Genomic DNA, 12,162 nt, shown 5'->3' on the forward strand with positions numbered 1-12,162 from the left:
TACCAGTCTGTTGCTCAGCATATTTGACATGTTACATTTTCTTAATTGAGTAGTTGGGATTTTTTGGTGAAGTTGTTTACACTTAAAACAACATTTTCATAAAATATATTGATATTGAAAGAGGGTTAACCCATTTACTAAAGTAATGTACTAAAGTTTAAACATTTAGGTACTTGGCGGTGGTGGGAACTGGAAGGTCACCAGTTCAAGTCCCGGAAAGACCATGGGTGTTTCTCAATGTCGAGTAAAGCTGCTCCAGAGCCACTATTTCAAGCCTACTACGTCATCGAGTGCCGCAGAAGTACTGTTCTAATGGCCAGCATACTTGGAAATCTACCGAGCCCGGCGTACTTCGTAGCGAGAAATTTCGAGGCTGCACATGTGTAGACTCCGGTCTTAAAATCCCCACAATGCTTTGCGCACGGACCAATTTCCCCAAATCTGTGGCGGAAGATGTAAGGCGGGGCCTCTCATATGACGCACACCTGCACACTTGCTAGCGTGTTCCACTCTTCGTTTTCCGAATGCCAGGAAGTATTCTTGACTCGCTTCTGAAGCAAGATGCTCGGAAGACATGTGCTACCAAGCAAGCATACTCGACATTGAGAAACACCCCAAGTGCTACCGAGGTGTCCTTGAGCAAGGCACCGTTCCCTACACTGCTCCCCGGGCGCCGTACATAATGGCAGCCCACTGCTCCTAACACTAGGATGGGACAAATGCAGAGACCTCTTTTGTTCTTAGAAATAAGACTTGACTTTCAGACAAAAGTCCAGAGAAAAAAAAAACGATGGTTTTGCTTCAGAAAAAAAGTTGAGATCCGAGATTTTATGAAAAAGACAGAATTTTGTCAAAGAAAATCTGAAAAGTCAGAAATCTAACATTTTTGAATTTCTAGATTTTAGACAGAAATCTGAATCTTGAGAAAATGCAGAATTGCTCCGAACACTCTCCAGGTCAATGGTTGGGTGTTTAACAAGTCAGTAATTGTTGTGAATGCCAGTGTCTCTTTGGTCAAAAACACACAGATATTCATTTAAGACATTTCCAGTTTAATGATGAATCAGAAAGTACGTGATTATCTCCCAGTGGATTGATGACATGAAAGATTTCTCCATGAATCCCAGCTGTCAAAACATGTTTTTCCCGAAGTCGATTGGCAATAGGTGGACATTTCTTTTTAGATCTGAACAAAAGATTATTTATTTCTGAACTTGCAATTTTCTGAAAAAAGTATGAATGAAAAAAAACACTTTTGATCAGATCTAAAAACTAATTAAAACACACACACACACACACACACACAGACACAGACACAGACACACACACACACACACACACACACACACACACACACACACACACACACACACACACACACACTCACACACACACACACACACACACACACACACACACACAGTGAGTAATTACAGTAAAGGAATAATCAGATTTCCGTTAAACTCTAAAATGATTCTGCAGGCCGACATGGAGCCGCTTGATACCCTGGAACAATCTAAAGAGATGTTCACATCTGTGTGAGTCGATCATTGTCGGAGAAGGACAGGTTGTAAACGCCGTCGCTCGCAGTGCCGTTCTCCTCCGCCCGAGACTCTTCTTCTACCTCCTCAATTCCAGTCTGCTCCTCCTTCTTTTTACTGGGAGGAGAAGAAGAGACAGAGTTGGTCGGAGGAAATAATGTCCCCTCACTTTCTAAATGTAATCCATTACAACAACTAGTTACATGTAACACAATGTAATCAGTTACAACAACTAGTTACATGTAACACAATGTAATCAGTTACAACAACTAGTTACATGTAACACAATGTAATCAGTTACAACAACTAGTTACATGTAACACAATGTAATCAGTTACAACAACTAGTTACATGTAACACAATGTGATCAGTTACAACATCTAGTTACATGTAACACAATGTGATCAGTTACAACAACTAGTTACATGTAACACAGTGTAATCAGTTACAACAACTAGTTACATGTAACACAATGTAATCAGTTACAACAACTAGTTACATGTAACACAATGTGATCAGTTACAACAACTAGTTACATGTAACACAATGTAATCAGTTACAACAACTAGTTACATGTGACACAATGTAATCAGTTACAACAACTAGTTACATGTAACACAATGTAATCAGTTACAACAACTAGTTACATGTAACACAATGTGATCAGTTACAACAACTAGTTACATGTGACACAATGTAATCAGTTACAACAACTAGTTACATGTAACACAATGTGATCAGTTACAACAACTAGTTACATGTAACACAATGTAATCAGTTACAACAACTAGTTACATGTAACACAATGTAATCAGTTACAACAACTAGTTACATGTAACACAATGTAATCAGTTACAACAACTAGTTACATGTAACACAATGTAATCAGTTACAACAACTAGTTACATGTAACACAATGTGATCAGTTACAACAACTAGTTACATGTAACACAATGTGATCAGTTACAACATCTAGTTACATGTAACACAATGTGATCAGTTACAACAACTAGTTACATGTAACACAATGTGATCAGTTACAACAACTAGTTACATGTAACACAATGTGATCAGTTACAACATCTAGTTACATGTAACACAATGTGATCAGTTACAACAACTAGTTACATGTAACACAATGTAATCAGTTACAACAACTAGTTACATGTAACACAATGTAATCAGTTACAACAACTAGTTACATGTAACACAATGTAATCAGTTACAACAACTAGTTACATGTAACACAATGTAATCAGTTACAACATCTAGTTACATGTAACACAATGTGATCAGTTACAACAACTAGTTACATGTAACACAATGTGATCAGTTACAACAACTAGTTACATGTAACACAATGTAATCAGTTACAACAACTAGTTACATGTAACACAATGTAATCAGTTACAACAACTAGTTACATGTAACACAATGTAATCAGTTACAACATCTAGTTACATGTAACACAATGTAATCAGTTACAACAACTAGTTACATGTAACACAATGTAATCAGTTACAACAACTAGTTACATGTAACACAATGTAATCAGTTACAACAACTAGTTACATGTAACACAATGTAATCAGTTACAACAACTAGTTACATGTAACACAATGTAATCAGTTACAACAACTAGTTACATGTAACACAATGTAATCAGTTACAACAACTAGTTACATGTAACACAATGTAATCAGTTACAACATCTAGTTACATGTAACACAATGTAATCAGTTACAACAACTAGTTACATGTAACACAATGTAATCAGTTACAACAACTAGTTACATGTAACACAATGTAATCAGTTACAACATCTAGTTACATGTAACACAATGTGATCAGTTACAACATCTAGTTACATGTAACACAATGTAATCAGTTACAACAACTAGTTACATGTAACACAATGTAATCAGTTACAACAACTAGTTACATGTAACACAATGTAATCAGTTACAACATCTAGTTACATGTAACACAATGTGATCAGTTACAACAACTAGTTACATGTAACACAATGTGATCAGTTACAACAACTAGTTACATGTAACACAATGTAATCAGTTACAACAACTAGTTACATGTAACACAATGTAATCAGTTACAACATCTAGTTACATGTAACACAATGTAATCAGTTACAACAACTAGTTACATGTAACACAATGTAATCAGTTACAACATCTAGTTACATGTAACACAATGTGATCAGTTACAACAACTAGTTACATGTAACACAATGTGATCAGTTACAACAACTAGTTACATGTAACACAATGTAATCAGTTACAACAACTAGTTACATGTAACACAATGTAATCAGTTACAACAACTAGTTACATGTAACACAATGTAATCAGTTACAACAACTAGTTACATGTAACACAATGTAATCAGTTACAACAACTAGTTACATGTAACACAATGTGATCAGTTACAACATCTAGTTACATGTAACACAATGTGATCAGTTACAACAACTAGTTACATGTAACACAATGTAATCAGTTACAACAACTAGTTACATGTAACACAATGTGATCAGTTACAACATCTAGTTACATGTAACACAATGTAATCAGTTACAACAACTAGTTACATGTAACACAATGTGATCAGTTACAACAACTAGTTACATGTAACACAATGTGATCAGTTACAACATCTAGTTACATGTAACACAATGTAATCAGTTACAACAACTAGTTACATGTAACACAATGTAATCAGTTACAACAACTAGTTACATGTAACACAATGTAATCAGTTACAACAACTAGTTACATGTAACACAATGTGATCAGTTACAACATCTAGTTACATGTAACACAATGTAATCAGTTACAACAACTAGTTACATGTAACACAATGTGATCAGTTACAACAACTAGTTACATGTAACACAATGTGATCAGTTACAACATCTAGTGACATGTAACACAATGTAATCAGTTACAACATCTAGTTACATGTAACACAATGTGATCAGTTACAACATCTAGTTACAAGTAACACAATGTAATCAGTTACAACATCTAGTTACATGTAACACAATGTAATCAGTTACAACATCTAGTTACATGTAACACAATGTAATCAGTTACAACAACTAGTTACATGTAACACAATGTAATCAGTTACAACAACTAGTTACATGTAACACAATGTGATCAGTTACAACATCTAGTTACATGTGACACAATGTGATCAGTTACAACATCTAGTTACATGTAACACAATGTAATCAGTTACAACATCTAGTTACATGTAACACAATGTAATCCATTACAACAACTAGTTACATGTAACACAATGTAATCAGTTACAACAACTAGTTACATGTAACACAATGTGATCAGTTACAACAACTAGTTACATGTAACACAATGTAATCAGTTACAACAACTAGTTACATGTAACACAATGTGATCAGTTACAACATCTAGTTACATGTAACACAATGTAATCAGTTACAACAACTAGTTACATGTAACACAATGTAATCAGTTACAACATCTAGTTACATGTAACACAATGTAATCAGTTACAACAACTAGTTACATGTAACACAATGTAATCAGTTACAACAACTAGTTACATGTAACACAATGTGATCAGTTACAACATCTAGTTACATGTAACACAATGTAATCAGTTACAACAACTAGTTACATGTAACACAATGTGATCAGTTACAACAACTAGTTACATGTAACACAATGTGATCAGTTACAACATCTAGTTACATGTAACACAATGTAATCAGTTACAACAACTAGTTACATGTAACACAATGTGATCAGTTACAACATCTAGTTACATGTAACACAATGTAATCAGTTACAACAACTAGTTACATGTAACACAATGTAATCAGTTACAACATCTAGTTACATGTAACACAATGTAATCAGTTACAACAACTAGTTACATGTAACACAATGTAATCAGTTACAACAACTAGTTACATGTAACACAATGTGATCAGTTACAACATCTAGTTACATGTAACACAATGTAATCAGTTACAACAACTAGTTACATGTAACACAATGTGATCAGTTACAACAACTAGTTACATGTAACACAATGTGATCAGTTACAACATCTAGTTACATGTAACACAATGTAATCAGTTACAACAACTAGTTACATGTAACACAATGTAATCAGTTACAACAACTAGTTACATGTAACACAATGTAATCAGTTACAACAACTAGTTACATGTAACACAATGTGATCAGTTACAACATCTAGTTACATGTAACACAATGTAATCAGTTACAACAACTAGTTACATGTAACACAATGTGATCAGTTACAACAACTAGTTACATGTAACACAATGTGATCAGTTACAACATCTAGTGACATGTAACACAATGTAATCAGTTACAACATCTAGTTACATGTAACACAATGTGATCAGTTACAACATCTAGTTACAAGTAACACAATGTAATCAGTTACAACATCTAGTTACATGTAACACAATGTAATCAGTTACAACATCTAGTTACATGTAACACAATGTAATCAGTTACAACAACTAGTTACATGTAACACAATGTAATCAGTTACAACAACTAGTTACATGTAACACAATGTGATCAGTTACAACATCTAGTTACATGTAACACAATGTAATCCATTACAACAACTAGTTACATGTAACACAATGTAATCAGTTACAACAACTAGTTACATGTAACACAATGTAATCAGTTACAACAACTAGTTACATGTAACACAATGTAATCAGTTACAACAACTAGTTACATGTAACACAATGTGATCAGTTACAACATCTAGTTACATGTAACACAATGTGATCAGTTACAACATCTAGTTACATGTAACACAATGTAATCAGTTACAACAACTAGTTACATGTAACACAATGTGATCAGTTACAACAACTAGTTACATGTAACACAATGTAATCAGTTACAACAACTAGTTACATGTAACACAATGTGATCAGTTACAACATCTAGTTACATGTAACACAATGTAATCAGTTACAACAACTAGTTACATGTAACACAATGTAATCAGTTACAACATCTAGTTACATGTAACACAATGTAATCAGTTACAACAACTAGTTACATGTAACACAATGTAATCAGTTACAACAACTAGTTACATGTAACACAATGTGATCAGTTACAACATCTAGTTACATGTAACACAATGTAATCAGTTACAACAACTAGTTACATGTAACACAATGTAATCAGTTACAACAACTAGTTACATGTAACACAATGTAATCAGTTACAACAACTAGTTACATGTAACACAATGTAATCAGTTACAACAACTAGTTACATGTGACACAATGTAATCAGTTACAACAACTAGTTACATGTGACACAATGTAATCAGTTACAACAACTAGTTACATGTAACACAATGTGATCAGTTACAACATCTAGTTACATGTAACACAATGTAATCAGTTACAACAACTAGTTACATGTAACACAATGTAATCAGTTACAACAACTAGTTACATGTAACACAATGTGATCAGTTACAACAACTAGTTACATGTAACACAATGTGATCAGTTACAACAACTAGTTACATGTAACACAATGTAATCAGTTACAACAACTAGTTACATGTAACACAATGTAATCAGTTACAACAACTAGTTACATGTAACACAATGTAATCAGTTACAACATCTAGTTACATGTAACACAATGTAATCAGTTACAACAACTAGTTACATGTAACACAATGTGATCAGTTACAACAACTAGTTACATGTAACACAATGTAATCAGTTACAACATCTAGTTACATGTGACACAATGTAATCAGTTACAACATCTAGTTACATGTAACACAATGTAATCAGTTACAACAACTAGTTACATGTAACACAATGTGATCAGTTACAACATCTAGTTACATGTGACACAATGTAATCAGTTACAACATCTAGTTACATGTAACACAATGTGATCAGTTACAACATCTAGTTACATGTAACACAATGTAATCAGTTACAACAACTAGTTACATGTAACACAATGTAATCAGTTACAACAACTAGTTACATGTAACACAATGTGATCAGTTACCTGAGGATCGAAGTATAAAAGTGATCTGATTCATTCCTGTTACTTTTGGATTACCTCAATATCAAATCAATAAAAGACAGAAGGAATGAGAAGCTGTGATTTGCGCGTGTCCTCGGAGAGTTTATGAAACACACGAGGACATAGTTTAAAAAAGGCAGAAATAAATCACAAACTAATTTATGAACGTATAGATTCAGCTGCTGAATTAAAAACAGAACAAATGATCAGAGAGAGAACAGCTTACGGAGAACATCTGCTTTCAACAAACACTACACTAAACAGTAACAAACATTTGACATATTTCTTATTATTAGTCTCCTGTTCTCTGAGTATGCTTCATTGAGCGGATAAAACCAGATCGGTTTGCACAGTACTGACTGAGACACACACACACACACACACACACACACACACACACACACACACACACACACACACACACACACACACACACACACACACACACACACACACACACACACACAGCTACATACTCAGTGACTGACTTTTTCCCTGATATCAACCACCTTCTCTGTATCTACAGACTTACTATTTATGTTCTGCTGTTTGTAATGTGTATTCTGCCTCAAACTGTACGTACTGTACATGCTGTCAGATACTCAAACTGTACGTACTGTACATGCTGTCTCTCTGCTCTTTCCTTCTGTTTCCTGATGGGTGTAAACCACATGTTGTTGTCCTGGAACTCTGGACAGTGATAATGAAGCTTAGCGTACCAGGAAGACCGTCTTTAGTCATTCATTCACATATTCCCAGCTTGCTCCTCTCTCTCCTCTCAGTGATTGGGGGCGTCACTTCTAGCTAAACCTATCACTTCGCTCTATTCCCACAAGCCTATCATAGTGCATTGCTAACCCTTTAAATCTGCTCTCTCCCCTCCTGACAGGTGTCATTAAGGTGACTCGACGCAGCCCTCCTCCCGAATGATACTCCAGCTCAACGGGGTGGTCAAACACCATGACATTCATCTGTGTATTCCTAGCATCAGAACTGTGTCTCCTGATTGAACTGAAGTGAGCCTCACCGTCTCTTCTGCATGACGGAGGTCACCAGCACCAGCACGATGCCGGCACCCACGGCTCCCATCACCACCCCGAACACGATCAGCCAGGGGGGGGGGCGAGGGGGGCGCGGGGGCCGCCAGGGTGGGGGGGATGCCCAGGAACTCCAGGGTCTTATCCGTCAGCAGGAAGGCGCTGTTGATGCGGTTCCTCGACTTCCTGTTGGGAGAAAACATTTTGAGATTTTCAGAAAAAAGTCAGATTTAGAAATGTCACAGGTCACCCTCATCCTCTCCATAGGAGCGTTAATAGTGTACAGTAAGTATACAGTATATATAGCATACTATATATTTACTATAGTTCAGGACTCATAATGCTGACTCATGTCAGGGTTCAGGACTCATAATGCTGACTCATGTCAGGGTTCAGGACTCATAATGCTGACTCATGTCAGGGTTCAGGACTCATAATGCTGACTCATGTCAGGGTTCAGGACTCATAATGCTGACTCATGTCAGGGTTTAGGACTCATAATGCTGACTCATGTCAGGGTTTAGGACTCATAATGCTGACTCATGTCAGGGTTCAGGACTCATAATGCTGACTCATGTCAGGGTTCAGGACTCCTAATGCTGACTCATGTCAGTGTTCAGGACTCATAATGCTGACTCATGTCAGGGTTTAGGACTCATAATGCTGACTCATGTCAGGGTTCAGGACTCATAATGCTGACTCATGTCAGGCTTCAGGACTCCTAATGCTGACTCATGTCAGTGTTCAGGACTCATAATGCTGACTCATGTCAGGCTTCAGGACTCATAATGCTGACTCATGTCAGGGTTCAGGACTCATAATGCTGACTCATGTCAGGGTTTAGGACTCATAATGCTGACTCATGTCAGGCTTCAGGACTCATAATGCTGACTCATGTCAGATCAGGACTCATTCCCTCAGGCTTACCTCACTGCCTCCTCCACCTGTCTCCTCTCCACCAGCTGGGTGGGGTTGAGTGGAGACGTCACCACGAACCAGAAGGACACTCGGGGAGTTTCGTCACAAACCAGTACGTTCGACACGCTTCAAACACACGTTCAGAAACCATGAGTCACTTCAGTTAAAACATCATATATATCACAATCATGTCGTTTTACAGTTACTGGTTTTATGCACTTGAACTTTGTATTGTTTGGTTTGTAAGGAAACATCTGAGATGTAGCTTCTGTAACGTCTTCAGAGAGAAAACATCTCAATATTTCAACTTACACACAGTATGTTCTGAGTAATGAGACACTTGACTGCAACATGTCAACAACATGAAACAGGAACATGTCTGCAGACGAGCACAGATGAAATACCCTAACGCCTCATTATGTGAACATAACACTTGTATTGTGGTAATGTCAGTAATGAAGTGGGGGGGGGGTCTCATGGTGATATCTGACAGCTAGTTGTAAGCCATTCACCTGTAGGTCTTTTATAAATAATATCATTAGTTGACAGTGTTCTCACTCGTAGTTCTGCCCGTCTGCGGTCCTCATGGCGAAGGCCAGCGCCGCTCTGAAGAGGAACATCTCGCTGTCGTTCCAGAGGTACTGCAGGAACATTACACATGCACCTCATAACACATAGGACTCAGGATGTTACCATTTAGATACAGAACTGACACCAAGGAGACATGAGACAAGTCTCTGCTGTATGCTTGTTAACGATTATATTTGGACGTTTGAATACCTTGGACTCTGAGACACTGCGATGGACATTTTGAATATTTGCTGAGGTTCTACACAAATCATTAATCTAGAGAGTGAACTGCAGATTAAAGATCACTCATTGTTGCAGCTCTGTTTGTACGGAGCTGTTTGAATCAGATAGTAAACAAAGAACTTTACAATACGTACAGCTTCATCTCCCAGAGCCGTTAGGATGCTGAGTCGCACTTTGTAGCCGTTTGAAGCATCTGTGAAACAACATGTTTATACGTTAGAGGACTCTTTAAAGTAGAGACACTACATATACACCTGAACATCAGCAGGAGAGGACTCTTTAAAGTAGAGACTCTACATACTGATATACACCTGAACATCAGCAGGAGAGGACTCTTTAAAGTAGAGACACTACATACTGATATACACCTGAACATCAGCAGGAGAGGACTCTTTAAAGTAGAGACACTACCTACTGATATACACCTGAACATCAGCAGGAGAGGACTCTTTAAAGTAGAGACACTACATACTGATATACACCTGAACATCAGCAGGAGAGGACTCTTTAAAGTAGAGACACTACATACTGATATACACCTGAAAATCAGCAGGAGAGGACTCTTTAAAGTAGAGACACTACATACTGATATACACCTGAACATCAGCAGGAGAGGACTCTTTAAAGTAGAGACACTACATACTGATATACACCTGAACATCAGCAGGAGAGGACTCTTTAAAGTAGAGACACTACATACTGATATACACCTGAAAATCAGCAGGAGAGGACTCTTTAAAGTAGAGACACTACATACTGATATACACCTGAACATCAGCAGGAGAGGACTCTTTAAAGTAGAGACACTACATACTGATATACACCTGAACATCAGCAGGAGAGGACTCTTTAAAGTAGTTAAGTCACAGCTGACGTCACATGGAGGCTAACTGTTGAGTTATTTGTTAATCTGGTTTAACTTCAGATCAGAAACATTCCTCACCTGTTTCTGTCGCTCAGTATTACATGTGGAGTTTGACAGAGAGTCCAAACTGATTGGAGGTGGTGATGGTTACCTACCTGGAGCACAGAGCTGAGCAGCAGCAGAGGACACACACAGCAGCAGGAATACAACGTCCTCCATGTTCAACCAGCGGAGAGTAATGAGTGTCTGGAGGTTGAGCAGCGTCTCAGAGTTAATGATTGAACCCTCTCCTCTACAGTAAAAGCTGTTTGCTCAGCTTATATTATTACTGGGAGCTGATGTTTACGCACTCACAGGTAACTCAGTACATTTACTCAAGTACTTAGTTACACTTTAGAGATACTTGTAGTTTAGTTTAGTTTTCAATGTTATGATACTGTGTACTCCCCCCTGATAATATATCTCTCTGTGAGACTGGACACAGATACACGTTATCAGTGTGATGGAGACTGGAATGTGTGTGTGTGTGTGTGTGTGTGTGTGTGTGTGTGTGTGTGTGTGTGTGTGTGTGTGTGTGTGTGTGTGTGAGTGTGTGTGTGTGTGTGTGTGTGTGTGTGTGTGTGTGTGTGTGTGTGTGTGTGTGTGTGTGTGTGTGTGTGTGTGTGTGTGTGTGTGTGTGAGATAAGAGCATATTCCCGGCATGTCGTTACAGGAAGTGGAAACACACTGACCTCCCTGTGTTTAGAGTCAGAGCTCAAAAACATTACAAAAACTAGTATTTATTTTTTTATTCGCCAGAATTAAAAGTCAGAACAAATATAATTTACATTTCTTATTTTTTAATTATATTTAAATAAGTT

At 37.1% G+C, this 12,162-nt stretch overlaps 1 protein-coding gene across 1 annotated transcript; it reads right to left on the minus strand.

Annotated features, from left to right (window-relative positions):
* Positions 1-1,031: 1,031 nt before the first annotated feature.
* On the minus strand, positions 1,032-11,530 carry cltrn (collectrin, amino acid transport regulator). The gene is given in 7 exon segments (XM_034152737.1): positions 1,032-1,658; positions 8,697-8,791; positions 8,793-8,892; positions 9,634-9,750; positions 10,183-10,265; positions 10,572-10,630; positions 11,458-11,530. Coding segments are annotated over 7 exon segments (648 nt in total). The 5' UTR covers positions 11,522-11,530; the 3' UTR covers positions 1,032-1,528.
* Positions 11,531-12,162: the final 632 nt, after the last annotated feature.

Source organism: Trematomus bernacchii, unplaced genomic scaffold, assembly GCF_902827165.1.
Source record: "Trematomus bernacchii unplaced genomic scaffold, fTreBer1.1, whole genome shotgun sequence".
In the NCBI taxonomy this organism is placed as follows: Eukaryota; Metazoa; Chordata; class Actinopteri; order Perciformes; family Nototheniidae; genus Trematomus; species Trematomus bernacchii.